The 19,247-nt window shown below is 43.5% G+C and overlaps 1 protein-coding gene across 2 annotated transcripts in view; it reads left to right on the top strand.

Annotated features, from left to right (window-relative positions):
* The window catches only part of Zcchc8 (zinc finger CCHC-type containing 8), a 23,424-nt gene extending 6,593 nt beyond the window's left edge, over positions 1-16,831 (top strand). For both annotated transcript variants that reach the window (XM_031337858.1, XM_031337859.1), the window contains 11 exons: positions 747-852; positions 1,519-1,596; positions 5,976-6,079; positions 6,202-6,267; positions 6,815-6,875; positions 7,323-7,465; positions 8,096-8,238; positions 11,034-11,152; positions 12,569-12,655; positions 12,954-13,071; positions 13,968-16,831. In XM_031337858.1, the coding sequence (XP_031193718.1) occupies positions 747-852; positions 1,519-1,596; positions 5,976-6,079; positions 6,202-6,267; positions 6,815-6,875; positions 7,323-7,465; positions 8,096-8,238; positions 11,034-11,152; positions 12,569-12,655; positions 12,954-13,071; positions 13,968-14,740 (1,798 nt within the window). In that variant the 3' untranslated portion in view covers positions 14,741-16,831. The remainder of the gene's footprint in view (positions 1-746; positions 853-1,518; positions 1,597-5,975; positions 6,080-6,201; positions 6,268-6,814; positions 6,876-7,322; positions 7,466-8,095; positions 8,239-11,033; positions 11,153-12,568; positions 12,656-12,953; positions 13,072-13,967) is intronic.
* Positions 16,832-19,247: the final 2,416 nt, after the last annotated feature.

Below are 19,247 nucleotides of genomic sequence, written 5' to 3'. Positions count from 1 at the left end.
CTTCAGATGCACCAGAAGAGGGCATCAGATCTCATTACGGATGGTTGTGAGCCACCATGTGGTTGCTGCGATTTGAACTCAGGATCTACGGAAGAGCAGTCAGTGCTCTTCACTGAGCCATCTCTCTAGCCCCGTGAATTTTCTTATATGTGTATTGAAAGTCTAGAAGAAGGTTATGGAGGATGTCCCTATATTACAGAAAGTAGGAAGGGAGCTTTTCATTTTGCACCTCTTTTGGTGGGTTTTGTTGTCTGTTTTTTGTTTTCTGGAACAGGTCGTCTTCTCCTAGTAGCCCTGGCTGGCCTGAAATTTGTAGCTATCCTCCCACCTCTGCCTGCCTGCCTGTAGGATGCAAGAATTACAGGCGTATAACACTATGCCGGGCTTTTTGTTTGGTTTTTCAGCCACTTGCATCTAGCACTTATGAAAAATTAAGTATATGACAGCCAAAACTACACAGATAAGCCCTGTCTTAAATAAAATCTACCTACTCTCACAACTGTTTGACTAAGGTTCTATGCCAGACACCAGTAGATTATCAGAATCACACTGTTAATGCTGCATTGGTAGATAGTGTTTCTAAAGTAGCATTCTGAGTTACAAAGTCACATTAGGAAATGTGACAAACATGAAAAACAAAAATAAAGTTGAGACATGACTTCTTATAGTAATGCACAGAACCTGAGTCTGCTGATGTCTCACTCTGTCCATGCTCTAACCATCTGTCCATCTGCCCTTTCCTACAGGCAATACCACCAAGAAATAGAGGAGTTTGTATCAAATTTAGTAAAACGATTTGAGGAACAGCAAAAAAATGACGTGGAAAAGACTTCCTTCAGCCTTTTACCCCAGGTATTTATTTATTTATTTATTTATTTATTTATTTATTTTTGGTTTTTTGAGACAGGGTTTCTGTGTGTAGCTCTGGCTGTCCTGGAACTCATTCTGTAGACCAGGCTGGCCTTGAACTCAGAAATCCACCTGCCTCTGCCTCCCAAGTGCTGGGATTAAAGGCGTGCGCCACTTAAGCTTGAGGCTCAGTGCTAAGTGGCTGTGCTTTTTGCTCCCAGCTGCTGTTACACTAGAAATTTCCTTGAGTCAAAACAAAAATGGTGAAGGTTGTGTGCTGGTTTCCTTCTCCAAAGTCTGACCAACGCTGCTACCTGGCTGGGATTGGTGCTGCGGGGCCACCTTGCCTGAATTTAATGTTATTTTTGATTTAATGGCATTTTAAACATTTTAATGGTTCGAAGTCTCTGAGGTTGTCTGTCTTGACTAGTAATGTCAGATTGCACACAGTTTTAGTCTCCCTGGGGCTATTTGTTTTTAAGTCTGCCTTGCTATTTGTTTGAGTACTAGATACTTCATAAATAACCCTGCCTTAGCTTTGAAACTTACAACAAAATGTCTTGTTTATGAGGTGTGTTAGTAGGTGAAGGCTTAGTGTGTGGGTTCCTAGAGTTTGAAAGTCAGAAGGTATCCCCTGATGACTCTGTAATACCTATTTTTCGGTCTTAGCCATCCAGTGTTATGTTGGAAGAGGACCATAAAGGAGAAGAATCATGTGCCATTAAAAACAGCAAGGAAGCTTTTAGTGTAAGTTTGGACTTTGATTTTGAACTCTGCTGGGGTATATGGTTCCTGTGTGTTTGCAGTTGGATGGTGTAAAGATAGGTGTGTCATCACATTTCTGTAAAGCAAGAGTGTCGCTGTCATCCTCTAGTGTCACTTCCTCTCGCGTGACTGCTGCGCTCTGTCCTAAGGACACAGTACACTAAGTTTGCAAGAGTTTGTGTTGGTCCTGACCAACCTCTTCATGTTTATCTTGAACACTTTGACTAAGCTTGTAAAACTTACATACAGAGGAAGCAGAGAGAAGTAGCTGACATAACATGGCATATTAGAAATTTAAAATGTCAGTAAGCTTAATTAGTGGGTAAAAGTAAAAGCTTAACAGGGAAACCTATATTTAGGCCTTTTAGTTCCTTTGCAAAATTTATTATTATCAAATTGTTTTTGCAGCATATTCTCAAAGGATGACTAGTTTTTCTGCTTATAGAATATGCCCTCTGATAATGTCCCCCAATTTTACAGACATGCTGCAGAGATGATGAAGAGGCACAAAACCCTAACCCTAACCCTAACCCTAACCCTAACCCTAACCCTAACCCTAAGCCTGATGAAAAGACCTGAAAGGGATGTTGCATCTCAGCAAATTTGATTGTAGTTGCTAGATAATCATGTTTCATAGTGTCCCTGGTACAATAGACTTAGCGATGGAGTTGAAAACAAGGAGGTACCTTTCAGCTCAGAGTCAGAGAGCCTAGACTGGGAGCTGGCCTTGATGGCTTATACTTGTAATCTTAGCACCCGCAGGTAGAGTCAGAATGGAAAAGGAGAAAAGCTAGGCTAGACATAAAGCTTAGTGGCATAGTACTGACCGTGATGTTTGAGGTGCTAGCTGTATCACTATCATCATCCTCTTCCTCCTCTTCCTCCTCCTCCTCCAGAGAGAGCTTAGCAGTTGAGCATTTGCCACTGGTGTAGAAGATCTGAGTTTGATTCCCTGCGCTTACACTGGGCGCCTTACAACCACATATAACTCCAGCTTCAGGGCATTCAACACCTTTGGTGTACCCAAAGACTGGCACTCATGCTACATACCCACAGATACACACACACACACACACACACACACACACACACACACAAAATTAAAAGCAAAATGGTTCTTTAAAAAATCAGAAATTAGCACCAGGCAGTAATGGTGTACATCTTTAATCCCAGACTTCAAGTACAGCCAGGGCTTCATGAAGAAACCTTTTCTAGAAAAACCAAAACAAAAAACAAAAAAACCCCCAAAAATCAGAAATTTGGATCAGAGAAGAAAAAAGTTCATGTTATTTGAAGAAAATAAAAATTAGTGACACTATCAAGAATATTTTAAAGTTTTCTATTTCTTATTTTTTGTTTATCTTTTTAATTTTGAGATTCATTTGTATGCACGCATGTGAAGGTCAGAGGACTGTTTGCTGGAGTTGGTGCTTATCCTTCTACCCCGTGGGTCCTGAACTGGGTACTCCAGGCTTAGCATCCAAGCCATCTCGACAGTGCAGACCATTTGTTTCATGAGACAAGGACTCACTCTGGAGTCCAGGCTCTCTCCAGACTCACAGCCGCTCTGCCTCAGCCTTTGAAGTGCTGATTTACCACAGTTAGTTTTAAAAAGTCTTTATTGTTGTTGTTTGTTTTAGTTTTTGTTTTGTTTTGTTTTGTTTTTTTGAGACAGGGTTTCTTTATGTAGTCTTGGCTGTACTAGAACTCATTTTGTAGACCAGGCTAGCATCGAACCCAAAGAGATCCATTTGCCTCTGCCATCTCAAAGGCTATAGGATTAAAGTACTGCTTGTCTTAAGTGAGAGTTTTACAGTTATCGTGCTGTATTTTAGACATTCTAGTGTTTTCTGAATGCTTTCTGAACAGAGGGGTTTAAGAGACAGCAATGAAAAGAAAGGGTCGGGGCCAGCTCTTCAGTGAGCAGTTCAGTGAGTGAAGGTTGAGCTCTTAAGAAAAGTAAGGTTGAGATATAGGCCACTATGTGTTTGCCTGTGACATGAGGCCCTAGGTTCAATTCTCCAGTAGAGAGAGAAGAGAGAAAGTGAGAGTTTATGTCTGTGCAGTGCTAGCTACATGGGAGGCTGGGACAGGAAGGTTGAAGGTTTTAAGGCCTGTTTGAGCTACAGAATGATTCATGGGTAGCCTGGATAGCTAGTGAAATTCTATCTCAAAATAAGGGAAGAAGTAAGGTCAGTGTTGGAGCACTTACTTGCTCAAAATTAGAAAAAAATCTAATTTAGAAAGCCCTAAATTCAATACCCAGAACAATTGGGGTGTTGGGAGAAAAGTGACATGGAACCAGGTGTGGGTAGTTGGTATAGTGAGTTGTTGGTGACGGCCTGTGTGGGCCATGATCTGGATGAATTGAGGGAGAATGTGAGGGTGTATTCTGAGCAAAGAGGGCTCAATAAATAGGAAAGGGAAGTAGGTACCAGCAGTCAGTATTCAGATTGTTTTCTGTACAGCAAGAACTGGGCTATCACTTGGAGCTGGTCAGATCACACTCGCAGAGCTCTCTTACTGCCATTTTACTAAGAAGGAAACACTGAAAGCTCAGAGACTCACCTGTAGGTGACAGCCATTGATCTCCATCCTGACGAAAACTTCAGATTGTAGTCTAATAATTTAAGGGTCATAAGTAAAAACATGATATGCTGTGACTTAAACTGAAAGAACCAGGTTCTCTCTGGAAAGTAGTTGTCCCCTGGGAGGGTCTGCAGTCAGTCAGAAAGCTGGTATGTTAAGACAAGAGAAAGCAGTAACAGACAGCGTGGTAGTGATGGCGGTTCATGGCTGAGACCTAGATATACTTGCAGTAAGGCTAATCTGATGTGTTCATGAGTTAGATGTAGAATAAGAACCCCTGAAAGGATAGTCAGAAGCACTCAAGCCTTGACCAAGGAGAGTGGGGAGGGGCAGGCTTGGAGGGGCTGGGAATTTCTGTTTTGTTTTTGTTTTTAATTTACTTATCTATTGGGTTTTGTTGTTGTTGTTGTTGTTTTAAAGACAGAGTCTTGCTGTGTATCCCAAGCTGGCCTCGAACTGTGGTCCTCCTGTCTCAGCCTCTCAAGTGTTGGGATTGCAGGCAGGTGTCACCATACCCGGCTTCCAGTGCCATTTTAAATAGGTGAGTTTCAGATACCTTACACATCTAGAAAGAGGTGTCATGGCCTTTGAGTATCCAAAACTGGAGCTCAGGGACCAGAACTTTCCTTTGTGGGGTTAACAGCATAGATATTATATCTCATATCCTAGGTGTGGGTGAATCAGGTATGAAGGAAGAGTGGAGAGAAGGCTCAGCCATATGGCATGCTAATCCATAGAAGACGGAGAGATGAGAGGAACCTAGGCGGCAAAAAAAACCCCAAAAGGTTCCAAAAAAGCAGACCTGAGAATAGCATCTTGAAGGCCCTATAGAAATGGAAGACAGGAGAGATCAGTTGTGGAGTGCTTGCTGCTAGGTTGAGAGATGAAGGTTGACTGATGCAGAGTCTTACTTAGCTTCTTCCTCAAGCGGCTAGTGTAACGGTCGGAGTGAGGCAGCACTGGGAATGCTCTAGAGACTGGGATAGGTGTAACGGTCGGAGTGAGGCAGCACTGGGAATGCTCTAGAAACTGGGATAGGTGTGTTCTAGATAGTAGAGACGAAAAAATAAACATACAAATACAACATAGGAACCTTAATTGAATCATGAATTGGGGGTAACACTAAAAAACATTTTGGAGGTAAAGAAGCTTGAATGTAGAGTTGATATGAGTGATACTAGGGAGTTAGAGCTGGTTCATAGGAAAATGTTCTTGGTTTGTACTGAAGCATTTAAGGGCCACTCTAACTTAAATGATTAAGTAAGGGGTGTGTGTAGGTGTGTGTGTGTGTGTGTGTGTGTGTGTGTGTGTGTGTGTGTACATGAAGAGAGTGGTGCACAGAAAATTTTCAGAAAATGACTTCTTATTTATTCGGTCAAGTACAGGTGCATGAATGTTCATTGTATTGTGTTCTCAACCTGTCTGTATGAAATGGCTACAAAAACTTGGTAGTGGACCAAGTAAATGGGAACCAAGGAACTAGAAACAATAAATGCAGGCTGTGACGGTCTTGACATCTGAGGTACTGGAGGGATCTGTGTTAGGCTTTGGTGTGAGTGGCATGATCTATAATACTAATGGTACGGGGACCCCTCAGGTGTCATTTATTTGTGCATCAGAGTCCCACTAATGTTTAGGACTCTATTTCTCACAGCCTCATCTAGAGTCAAACTTAATGGGTAATCATAAACTTAAATTATCATAGACTTACGTTACTTAATGTCTTTTTTTTTCTGCTTAAATAGCAATATTTTTTGACTTGTTTTCTGCAGGTTGTAGGAAGTGTCCTGTATTTTACTAATTTTTGCCTTGATAAATTGGGGCAACCGCTACTAAATGAAAACCCTCAGCTTACGGAAGGATGGGAAATACCCAAGTATCCTACATAGTGAATGAAGATCTTTTATACATCTTGCCACTAAGTTCACCTTTAAAATAAAAAAAGCTTACCAAATTTTGCAGACTATGATAACTATTCCTTAATAAAATTCACTAAAGGTACCAGCAAGTCTTCAGCCACATTGTTTCTCTAGAAGGGCAAGAAATGCAAGTAAAGGCAAAAAGGTTCGTGTGGGGGCGTTGTCTTGTTTTACTCTTTATTTTCCGATACCAGAAACATAATCTCTTTATCAGCTCTTAAAGTTAAATATTCTTTGTTGCTGGTTTGATATGAATTTCACATTGAGCTGGAATCCTGATATCTGGAGATATGTGTTAAATGTTTAAATTGATCATCCATTTCTTGGAATTCAGGCCCAGGTCCTGGGAGGGTGGAAAGAAGTCATTATTGCTCTTAGAACCATCTGCCTCTTCCCGTTAACTGAAGGAAACGATGCTCTGTTTGCTTTGGTTCTGTTATTAATCACAAAGTTGAGAGGTAACACACTGAGCTGGAGCAGGCTGGTTGTTGGCTAAAAGACTATAAGTGCTGCTTCTATAACTGAGTACAAGACACATCGCTGTGCTCAGCCATTGCAGATGCAGTGCGCCTCGCCTTCTGCTGTCTCTGGCACTCCACTGGCATCTAGAATGTACTGATTTGCTTGTCTGTTGTCATTTATATCATGAAAATCTTTGGATTTCTGTTGTGTTTTGTGTTCTGACCTAATAGGCCAAAGCCTCACTGTTTCAACTGTGGTTCTGAAGAGCATCAGATGAAGGAGTGCCCAATGGTAAATCTCTAATACGCAGATGCCGCTGGACAAAAGCTGGGGGCTATTCTGTGTGCATGTGTGGCTCTGGGTGGAGTGCATGGACTTCCTGTGCTACATTCATTTGTGCTTTAATCTTTTCAAATTTGTGTTTATATTTAAGACATTGGATTTTTAAAGAAAATAACATTTTGTATTTGAGGTGAATGAAGTATGAGTTAATTTTTAGACATTTTAAAGAGTTAAAATGTAGGTTCTCTGATAACACTAAAATAGTAAAAATTAAAGTGACTGTTTCTTCTTGCTTACTTTTCAAAAATGTCTGCCTACTTTGTGTGTACAGTACACATTAAAACTAAAGCAATCTATTTTATGCTTTATATTTTAAAAAGTGAGCATTCTTAGTAAGTTTCTGAAATAATCCTAAATTGCTTGATACCATTCTTTTCAAATGTTATTATGATTTAGCCTCGGAATGCTGCTCGAATAAGTGAGAAGAGGAAGGAGTATATGGATGCCTGTGGTGAGGCCAACAGCCAGAGTTTTCAGCAGCGCTATCATGCAGAAGAAGTAGAAGAGAGATTTGGAAGATTCAAGCCAGGGGTTATTAGGTACCACTGCTGTTTTACCATGGGGTCATTTTTATTTTCTCAGTGTTTGCAACAGTCTGGCTGTTCTGGGAATTACAAGAATGTAAGCATGGTTTAGCATGTATAACGTGTCTATACAGAGTGCATCCATTCATTCTAACCCACATATCAAAGACTTGTCATGTGCTTGATATGTATCATACTTCATGCTATGTAGTATGGAATAGAAATATTTTAGCTAGACATGGTGGCTTATGCCTGTGATCGCAGCATCTGGGAGGTTGAGGCAGGACAGACTCCATAAATTCTAAGTGAGCCTGGGCCACAGAGTGAGAGACCTGTCCTAAGGAAAATATGGGACAGGAGAGAAGGGTTGGAAGTTAAGAGCACTGGCCACTCTTCCAGAGGACCCAGGTTGAATTCCTAGCGCCCACAGGATGACTCCGGACCATATCTGTAACTCTAGTTGTCACGGATCTGATGGCCTCTCTGCCCTCCATGGGCACCAGGTATGCATGTGATGTGGCATCCATGCAGGAGGCACCAACACACACACATGAAAATGATAATAAGTCTTTAGAAAAGAGAGATGCCAGAATGTTTTCATGCAAACAGAAATTCCTCATCTCTCCTCCTCTTTATTTTACTTAGTGAGGAACTTCAAGATGCACTGGGTGTGACAGACAAGAGTCTTCCCCCTTTCATCTACCGGATGCGCCAGCTGGGCTACCCACCAGGCTGGCTCAAGGAGGCTGAGTTGGAGAATTCCGGACTTGCCCTCTATGATGGAAACGGTATGAGAAGTCAGCTCCCTGGTCCCTGTCTTCCCCCTCCCGGCTTCTTTGTGTCATGCCCCCTGTACCCCCAACTAATTAAGATTATCAGCCAGGCCTTTAAACCAGCATTCAGGAGGGAAAAGCAGGTTGATCTCAGTGAGTTTGAAGCCAGCTTGTTCTCTAGGAAAACCCTGTCTAATGACAGGAATGCCTGGCATGTTTATTGTGTTTTGGGGTAACAAAAACATGATGCCTTTTTTTTTTTTTTTTTTTTTTTTTTTTTTACAAGGAAGGAACTAAAGCTTCATTGAACATATGGAATTATCAGGTAGTTTAGCTGGAGGCTGAGGTAGGAGGGTTGATTGTTCGAGGCCAGCCTGCCTAAGCTACATAGCAAGACCCTATCTTTAGAAAAAAGAAAAGAAGACATAGTATCAGGTAGGGGGTAGGGAGGTGGCTCCATGGCTGAAGGTGGTGGTTGTGCGAGCTTGGCAGCCAGAAGGAAAGAAGTACCCTGACAGAGTTGCCCTTTGACCTCCACTGTGGAGCTCTGGCTGTCCTGGAACTCACTCTGTAGACCAGGCTGGCCTTGAACTCAGAAATGTGCCTGCCTCTGCCTCCCAAGTGCTGGGATTAAAGGTGTGTACCACCACTGCCCGGCAATAATTTTTTTTTTGAAAGATTTATTTATTATATGTAAGTACACTGTAGCCATCTTCAGACACTCCAGAAGAGGTCATCGGATCTCATTATGGATGGTTGTGAGCCACCATGGGGTTGCTGGGATTTGAACTCATGACCTCTGGAAGAACAGTCAGTGCTCTTAACTGCTGAGCCATCTCTCCAGCCCCCTGATATTTCTTTTTAAAGAAAAATTATTAGGCTGGAGAGATGGTTCAGCGGTTAAAAGCACTGACTGCTCTTCCAGAGGTCCTCAGTTCAGTTCCCAGTAACCACATGGTGGCTTACAACCACCTGTCATGGGATCTGGTGCCCTCTTCTGGTGTGTCTGAAGACAGCCACAGTGAACTCACATATATAAAATAAATAAGTCTTTACCAAAAAAAGAAGAAAGAGAAAGGAAGGAAGGAAAGAAGATAGATATATAGATCAATTGATCATTCAATCAGGCCTCAGGCCAGAGAGTAAATGGTTTGCACCTTTAATCCCAGAACTCAGAAGGCAGAAGCAGACAAATTTCTGAGTTCGAGGCCAGCAGTCTGGTTTCCAAAGTGAGTTCCAGGATAGCTAGGGCTACATAGAGGAAACCCTGGCTCAAAAAACAAAACCAAAGAGAGTAGAGGGAAGGGAGGGAGAGAGAGAGAGAGAGAGAGAGAGGGGAGAACAAAAGAAAAGAGAAAGAAATATACCAAATTGCCACCTCAGCTTGGCCCGTGACCGCCAGGGCCAGAGCGGGAGCCCTGCAGGGAGTGCTGAACAGCCTTTAACCTTCTTAAGTATTGCACACATCAACTGTCGATGGCAAGAGACAGGTGGCACTTCCACAGTGATGTGGGGGGCAAAGACAGAGAGAAATGGCTGATGGGAATGAGCCCTTCCTGTCATGCCTGATGACCTGAGTTTTGGTTCTCAGGATCTATATGGTCGATGGAGAGACCTAACTTAGCAGATTACTCATTGACTTAACCATGGCACAAGCATTTACAGGCAGCTGACTGAGAAAAATGCAGACACAGTCAACCTTTAGATCGAGGTTGGGAACCCCTGTGGAAGAGTTTGGGGAAGGACTGAAGGAGCTGAGGGGGATTACAACCCCATAGGAACAACAACACTATCAATTAACCCAGACCCCTCAGAGCTCCCAGAGAGTAAGCCACCAGCCAAGGAGCATACCTGGGCCAGTCTGTGCCCCTGGGCACACGAGTGGAGGAGGACTGACTTACCTAGCCTCAGTGGGAGAGGAAGGGCGTAATCCTGTGGAAACTGGATGACCCAGGGAAGAGGGGTGGGGTGAACTGGGGGGGGGACAGGAAGTGGGGCAACTTGTGGAATGTAAATAAATAATTAAAAAGAAACTAGATGGTTTGTGGATATGTGATAAGGCCATTGTAGCTGTCCCTGCAAGAGCCCTCTGTGTGGTGGCCTAGGTGCTCCTACAAAGCTCTTTTCAAAGCTGAGTATGTCTAAAGTTTAAAATTTTTCATAAGAAAAAGAATTTAGTTTTGTTTTAGTTAGTTTGGCTTTTCAAGACAAGAGTTTCGCTGGGCAGTGGTGGCGCATGCCTTTAATCCCAGCACTTGGGAGGCAGGGCAGGCGGATTTCTGAGTTCGAGGCCAGCCTGGTCTACAGAGTGAGTTCCAGGACAGCTAGGACTACACAGAGAAACCCTGTCTCGAAAAACCAAACCAAAACAAAACAAAAAAAAAAAGACGAGTTTCTCCATGTAGTCCTGGCTGTCCAGGAACTTAGTACATAAACCAGGTTGGCCTCTAACTCACCTGTCTCTCTGCTTTCCAAGTACTGGGATTAAAGGCATGTGCCATCACCACCCAGCTAAATCTTTATTCTTTTGAGACAATCTGTATTGTCTGTATTGTATTCCAGGCTGGCCTGGAACTTGCTGTGAGTTAAAGCTGGCCTTCAACTCCTGCCTCAGCCCCCTAAATGTTGGGGTCATAGATTTGTGATGCTCAGAGCCTATTTAAAAGGTGTAATGGTTCAGGAACATGATAATTAAGTCAATCCTATACTAATTCAGATATAGTATTTCAGCACTTTCCCTATGTGGTTTGAGTTGGGGAGGGACATGTTTAGTGTCTAGCCATGCTAACATTTTCTCTGACTTCTAATAGATGACGCTGATGGGGAAACAGAAACTGGAGAAATACAGAATAAAAATGTCACTTACGATCTCTCAAAATTGGTAAACTATCCAGGTTTTAATATATCTACTCCCAGAGGTATTCCAGATGTAAGTATACATTTAAAAATTTTTTCTTCTGAAATGTGATAATTATATTAATTATATAAAGCTTATTATTACATAAAGAAATGAGTGAATTCATAGATAGACGTGGTGGCACACATGTGTAGTCATAGTACTTGGGAAGCAGAGGCAAAATGAAGTGAGCTTTTAGTGACATGTTTCAGCTTTTCATTTGTTAGACAGATCTCATGTTGCAGGCTGGCTTTGATCCTCCTTCCCCTCCCAGGTGCCAGGATTACAGGTGTGCATGCACATACTGCTGCATCCAACTCTGATGTGGGTTCTGGAAGCCAGACTCAGGGTCTCGGGCTTGGGCTGCAGTTCTCTGTGCACCAAACCACTTCTCCTATATGGAACTTTTTTTTTCCCCCAAGACAGGGTTTCTCTGTGTAGCCCTGGCTGTCGTGGAACTCACTCTGTAGACCAGGCTGGCCTCGAACTCACAGAGATCTGCCTATGTGTGCCTCCCTAACATACATTTTCAATACTAGGAATTGAACTCAGAATCTTTTATGTGCTAGTGCTACACCGTTATGAAGCTATATCCCAACTCTAGAATATTAAGTGCAAAACTGCATATATCGAAGTTGTGGGGTTTTCTGCTACATCCTAAACAAAAGCAAAGGAGCAAAAGTCAATTTGTTAGGCTCTGTGGTCCTAAAACTGCAGCAGCGACCTTAGTTGGAATCTGAGCCTCAGCAGACGGCTCCTACAGTGCTGGACTGTGTGGAGGTGCATGCCTTTAATAATCTTTGTGAGTTACAGGTCAGCTGAAACTACATAATAGACAAAAACAAACATACACCACTAAGACTATTAAATTTTTGGAGTAGTCTTTTAGGTAGTCTTCTAAGTTTTACAGGTATTTATTTAAATACAATTCTCTCCTTAACCTGAGTAGGTGTCATTGGGCTCTTCCATCTGTTTTCCTTGGTTTTTCTCTTTGTGGTAAACTCTGTGTGTGAGGGGCTGTTTCACACTCACTGTTGTGTGCTGCCCAGCTTTCTTCCATGTTTCAGAATTAGAGAGCTGCTTTGGTGGTGGTAGCAAGCTTGTGTGGTGCTCTTGTTTGAGATGTTCCTTCTGACTCTTGCAAGTTCTGGGATCCAAGAGTGTGCCATTGAGTCTAGTTTTAGAGTTTCCATCACTGTTTTCTAGTTTGCATACAAAATAGTGGGTTTCATTGTGACATTTCTGTTGGTGGGGAGGGTTGTTATTAGTATTTTGTTTTGAAATTGGACTCTTCTACTGTAGCATAAAAAAACCTTGAAGTCACTGTGTAGCCCAATCCGGCCTGGGATTAGCAGCAACCTTTATGCCTCATCCTCATGACTGCTAGGAGCCAAATCTCAAAAAGATGATGTTTTCCAAACCCACTCATCCTTGTTTCTTCCACATCAGGAATGGAGAATGTTCGGTTCCATACCAATGCAGGCGTGTCAACAGAAGGATGTGTTTGCCAGTTACCTTAATTCTAACATCCAGTCGGTAAATTGATTTGTGTGTATGTGATGTTGGGAATTGAACCTAGGACTTCATACGTGCTAGGCAAGCAAGCACTTACCATTCCTAGCCTCAGAACATAGATTTTAAGGGCGTAGTTGATAAATGTTTGTAGTGGTGAGATTTCGTGGCTCACTACTGTTCTTTGTTAATATTATAAACGTTGGTATCTGATTAATCAAGAGGCAAATGGCAATTGTTTGGCTCTAGGCTGGCTTAAGTATGGGCTAGAGGTTCTGTGTGTGCCCTGTCTAACTTGTGTCCTCTCTGGTTACTCTGTTAGCCGAGTGTGAGGTCTAGCAGCAAGCGGTCCTCCTCTCAGTCCAGCCCTAATAGTCCAAAGAAGCAGCGGAAGGCAGACAGCTCAGCAGCCTCTCCTGCTGACATGGAGCTTGACTCAGGTATGTTTGTGGTTTGGTTTCTTGAGAAGCCTGTATCCTCCTATATCCTCCTGGATCTATAAGGAGGACGAAGCTCCTCCATACTTAGCTCTCCAATCCTTAGCTATCAGAGCATTTCCACTGTTGCTGATAAAACCTAAATTGGAAGCTACACTTGGTGGGAGAGGCAGAGGGACCAGCTAGCCAATTTCCTGAATTTGGCAGGCTCGGGCACCCACAGCCTCACAGCTCGTCCGGCTCCTCTTGTGGGGCAGCAACTGGGCATGCACATTTCTGGGAGCTCCAGTTTGAACAACATTGAGCCTCTGGGCAGGTATCTTTGTAGGCATATTGGTCCTAGAACTCGGTTACCTCCCAGGGGCTGTATACTCCTAAAAACATAAAATTGAGCAAATTCTTGCCCTCTGACACACTTTTTTTTATCCCTTTATCCCTCCGTGTCTTCCCATGGAACCTATCCTCAACCAGGATCATGGTGGTCCTGACAGGGCAGTTTCCACCTTTCGGACTGCAGTGTCTAGGATCAGGGCAAAAGAAAGAGGACTCTGCAGTTAAGAGCAGGCTTCCTCTTTTCTTCAGCCTTCCTGGGACTCCTTCTATCTCCATGAGTCATGTGTCCTCCATCTGAAACTACATACAGTGCAGTGTAGCTCTCCCAAGTGTTTGACTCACACTCCTTAGCACCAAGATCCAGGCATGGTCATGGAATCTAAAAGGCTGCTCTTTTTCCCTTTTCCTGGATTTTGAGACTGCAGCCCAGGCTGGCCGTCTGAGTGCTGGCATTTGCAGGCATTGGTTGCCGTATCCAACCCTTTTCTGCCTTCTCAAAGATGGGTGTTTATGGCCATTCTACGGTATGAAATGCTGTGACTTCTAAAGTGTCTTTCCTGTTTCAGATGTAGAGATGCCACCTGGTTCTCAGAGCAGTAAAGCATTTCAGTTTCAACCACCATCACTTCCTGGCACACCGCCTCCACTGCCACAGGGAACACCTCCGCCTCTCTTCACTCCTCCACTCCCTAAGGGAACCCCACCACTGACTCCCAGTGACTCACCTCAGACCCGACCCACAGCCTCAGCCATGGATGAGGATGCCCTGACACTGGAGGAGCTTGAAGAGCAGCAGAGGCAGATCTGGGCAGCTCTCCAGCAGGCCGAGGGAGGGAACAGTGACTCGGATGTTCCTGTAGACACACCTTTAACTGGGAATTCAGTGGCCTCCTCCCCTTGTCCACCCGAGTTTGACCTCCCTGTCCCAGAAGGAAAGGCCCTGGAAAAGCCAGCGCTGGCTGAGCCCCAGGGAGCAGCTGCTTCTGCAGACACAGCTGGACCTGAGCCGTCCTGCAGCCCAGCAGCAGGGGCTGAGGTGCTCGCTCAGAGAGAGGCGGAAGCCACTGCAGAGGGCCACTCTGGGGAGGCTCTCCTTGACAATGGCGGTGTGTTGAACATGAGCAACGGAGGCAACCAGCAGCTCCTTCATCTGGACCCCCGGCCTCCAACAGTCTCAAAAAACCATAGCCCAGTACCTGACATGAGCAAGTTTGCCACTGGAATAACACCCTTTGAATTCGAGAACATGGCTGAATCTACTGGAATGTACCTCAGGATAAGAAACCTGTTAAAGAATTCACCCCGAAATCAGCAGAAAAACAAAAAGACTTCTGAGTGAGTCCTGGCTGCGAGGTGATGTGTACCTCTGCTTGTCCCTTCAGACTGAGACCAGGTGACCCATTTGTCCTTCCCACCTTTCAGAATCTGCCCACAGTGAAATTGTGATCTCAACCCAAGCCTGTTTTACACAATGAAAGACTGGGTGTGTGAGTTTGCTCTTTTATTCTCACTGACAACAACCTAGGGTTTGTGTGCGTGAGCTGGTTCAGAGATGCTTGGTCCAGGTTATGCTATTTTTGGATCGTGAGTGTCTGTCAAGAGTGAAGGGTTTTTTTTTTTAATGTCTTTTGTAAATTGTTTTCCCTTTCTACATTTTGCTATTATCCTGTATATATAAGCTTAATATATCACTTTTTAAAAGAAAATTCTAACAATTTTAAATTCACATTTCAATTACAACAACCAAATGAGAATAATCAGGGATGAGCAGCTTTATCCTGCTTGGGGTATTTTTGTAAGATTTTCATGCATGAATTTTAATAACACTTTTACTTTTTGTAATTTAATTATTCAAATATGCTTCCAATAAAGGTGTGCTCACCTTTGTCTACAGAGGTTTAATAAATTAGTTTTCTTACACATGAACCAAGACTTGGGTAGATATGACTCACAGTTAAAGTTGTTCTTTTAAACTTGGATGAAAATTATGTGGTTGCAAAGAAACTGCATGTTTGGCTGCTGTTAAGTGGATTCCAGCCTTACATATAATAATATAGAAACAAAATTGTTTAATTACTTTGGGAAAAAAGTAGAAGTCAGCTAACCTTTGCACATGGTAATATTGTGGGTTCCTGCAGGAGGGTAGACAGACACGCACTGAGTATGACTGTCCTATGCAAGCTGGAGCCTGGTCTGGTTCCCTGGCTGGGCACTCCCAGTCCCTGGCAGGTCAAGTCCTGGAACACTTGGAGATCTTGAATAACCGCTCAGGTAGTGTAAAGCTGCTCCCAGGTCAACAGAGGGCGCAAAAGGGCATCAGTCCAGATTTAAGTGACACTTTTGAGAACTCATTTGTCAAGTTTGCTGATTTATAATCCAGTAAAGGGAGGGATGGTCACAAAAAAAGGCAGGTAAGGCCACAATAGAATAAAGTGTTAAGTGCCTGGAGCTTCTTTGTCACCTGAGTTTTCAGTGCATTCTTCACAGGATTTGCATGGTGCCATGGCGTAGAAGCAGCAGCCTTCCTAGCAGGGCCCCACCCCTCACCCCCGAAGGCAGGTCGGCAGGTCGTTGGAGGCCTAGAGAAGATAAGGGGTCCTGAAAACTTGAAACATGTTCTCTTCTCTCTCGCTGTTTTTCCTTCTGAGATAGGATATTGCTGTGTAGCCTAGGCTGGCCTTGTTCAGTCTTCCTGATACTACCTACTGCTGAAATTACAGGCAAGGTGACGTGGTTCTTTTTAAAAAAACACTTATTTATTTCTGGGGGCGGGGAGACATTCCTTAGCATGGATGTGGGTGTTAGATGGCAGTGTGTAGGGTCCATGTTATGTTCTCGCATCAATGTGTGTCCTCATCAAGCACCTTTACCCAATGAGCCAGCTCACCACCCTGAAGATGACATGGAACTTTCTCGTCTTCCCAATTCCTAATTCCAGGTGTGCACTACCATTCCCAGTTGCTAAGGATCCAACCCAGAGCATTGTATGTGTGCCGGACAAGCACTTCCAAATACACTGCTTCCCTGGCTCCAGTGATGTGACTCTGGAAGGATCAAACTTCTACTAGAGACTTAGCTGACTTCTAAATCAGAAGTTATTGTTTAGCCCTGTCTGGTGGCTTATGCCTGGAATCCTAGCACTTGGGAGGAAGGCTGGAGGATCAGGACCAGCCTTGGTTATATAACAAGTTCAGTTAGCCTGAGCCATGAGATACTGCTTCAGGGGGAAAAAAAAAGTTTTCCTTTAAATATTGTTTTGCTGGTATCTGCTGAATACTGAAATAATTATTTCCAGCACATACATACTCTGTTAAGGTATAGATTATACCATTTTTCCTTTACTGGGTAGGTATTCCCTCCTCTTTTTTGTTTTTTGTTCTAAAACGAATGTCTAAGACATAGATGCCTAATTGTAAATAAATTCAGATCTCTTGCCTCTGTATCCAAGTTCCTTTTTTAAATATTTTTATGTTTTTAATTATGTGTATGTATGTGTGTAAGTTCAGGTGCTCTTGTAGCCCAAAGGGCGGCATTGGATCCTCAAGAGCTGGAGTTGCATGCAGATGTTTGTTAAGCGGATGTGGGTGCTCCCTGAAAGCAGCAAATTTAATGGCTCAGCCGTCTCTCCAGTCCTGAATCTAGAATTTTATCCACTGCCCTGTTTCCCTGTGAGAAACTCTACAAAAGTATTGGTTTCTCAGGAACTGGGATCTTCTTTTTTATTTCATTACTTAGGGCTGGAATTGTAGCTAAGTGGTAGCTTATCTGATGATATGTATGAGGTCCTAAGCTTGATCCCCAGGACCAGCAAGAAAAATAATGGATAGTTAACCAAGGCAGCACACGTGCAGTAAGAAAACAGAAGGAAGTAGTGAGCCGAGGGTGCTGGTTCCTGCTCGTAATCCAGCACTGGGAGACTGAGGCAGGAAGACAAGTCCTAGGCCAAGACCCTGTCTCAGGAAGAGGAAAGGTGTTAGAAGTCTCCCTTTCCTTTTAAGGAGTCTCTGCTTCGTGAGTCCTAGCACAAAGCAGCATATGGCAGGGGAGAGCCCAGAAGCCTAGGGAAAATAAGTGGCTTGACTACTGATGGGAGGCTAGAGCCGGCTAGCGAGAGGAAGTACCCGGCCCCGTCCTCTAAGCATCATGAAGGAGGATATTACAGACCAAATGTACACAGACAGAAACAAGAGGGGCCAGTAAGATAGCTCAGTGGATAAAGATGTGTGCCACCATTGCTGAAACTTGAGTTCAGTCCCCAGGATTCACACAATGGGAAGAGAGAAAGCCAAGTTGGATTCTGACCTTCCCATGCACAGCAGGCTGCCTGGACGCACAGTAAAGAAGGCATTTTTAAAGAAATGTAGGCTGCTGTGTCTGGGTCTTAGGAAGAGAAGGGTGACGGAGGAGGAGGAGGAGGAGGAGGAGGAGGAGAGATTGTTTGGACTCGTCAGTGCTGTGACCGGTCTCCAGGTGTGGGAAGTGAGGTAATACCCAAACACTCCCAGGCAGGTAGATGTCGGAGCAGGGTGGAGATCTGTTTGTCCTGGAAGATGTCCCACGGGTTGCTACAACAAGGCAGGCTCTCATTTTCTTGAGCAAGTAAGTGGAAAGAAGGTACTGCCTTGACTTTAAACCAAAAGATCCGCCATTGCTTTCTTCAAAAAGCTTGTGTCTCAGTACCACGGGTTCCCTCCTACATGATTTGGATTTCCAGTTCTTTGCTAGAGCTTTGTGGATCCTGGGGACTGAACTCAAAAGTTATCCACTGTGCTTTGGGCTTTTTTCTGGCTGCTGCTGCTGCTTTTTTTTTTTTTTAAATTGGTTATTTTATTTATTTACATTTCAAATGTTATTCCCCTTCCCAGTTTCCCCTCTGCAAACCCATCCTCCCTCCCCCTGCTTCTCTGAGGGTGCTCCTGGCTTCTTTTAAATTCATATTTTTTTAAAGATACATTTATTTTATATATATGAATGCACACTGTAGCTGTACAGATAGTTGTGAACCTTCATCTTGTTGTTGGGAATTGACTTTTAAGACCTCTGCTCATTTCAGACCCTGCTTGCTCAGTCCCTGCTCACTCCAGCCCCAAAATTTATTTATTATTATACATAAGTACACTGTAGCTGACTTCAGATGTAGCTGACTTCAGAAGAGGGCATCAGATCTCATTATAGGTGGTTTTGAGCCATCATGATGTTGCTGGGATTTGAACTCAGGACCTTTGGAAGAGCAGTCAGTGCCCTTACTCACTGAGCCATCTTGCCAGCCCCTAAATTCACATTTTTATTATGTGTATGTGTGTGTACATGCAAATATCACAGCGCACGTATGGAAGTCAGAGGGCAACTTGTGGGAGTCATTTCTCTTACCATGTGGGATCTAGGAGTGGAACTTGGGTCATCATTCTTGGCAACAAAGCACCTTTACCCACTGAATCATCTCACTGGCTCTCATTTGATTTTTACCCCATCTTGCAATTTAAAGATTACCATGAGCAGACAAAACCAACAAAAGTGTCGTAACAATTTTTAGTGCCCAAGTAGCTTCTAAGGTATGATTCATTCTCTTGAGGTTACAATGCCTTCAGACAGTCTTTGTTTTCAAGATTTAGGAAAATCCCTAATCATTCAATCTTATAGGTCTGTTTTATGTCAATGCAGATCACTTCAGACTGCTTAGGAATATGTGGGGTTTTTGTTTGTTTTGTTTTGTTTTTTTGAGACAGGGTTTCTCTGTGTAGTCCTGACTCTCCTGGAACTCACTCTGTAGACCAGGCTGGCCTCAGACTCAGAAATCCACCTGCCTCTGCCTCCCAAGTTCCAAGTGCTGGGACTAAAAGCGTGCG

Source organism: Mastomys coucha, unplaced genomic scaffold, assembly GCF_008632895.1.
Source record: "Mastomys coucha isolate ucsf_1 unplaced genomic scaffold, UCSF_Mcou_1 pScaffold22, whole genome shotgun sequence".
Taxonomy (NCBI): Eukaryota; Metazoa; Chordata; class Mammalia; order Rodentia; family Muridae; genus Mastomys; species Mastomys coucha.
Note: the sequence above shows the minus strand (reverse complement) of the source record. Positions and strands in the feature narration are given on the sequence as shown.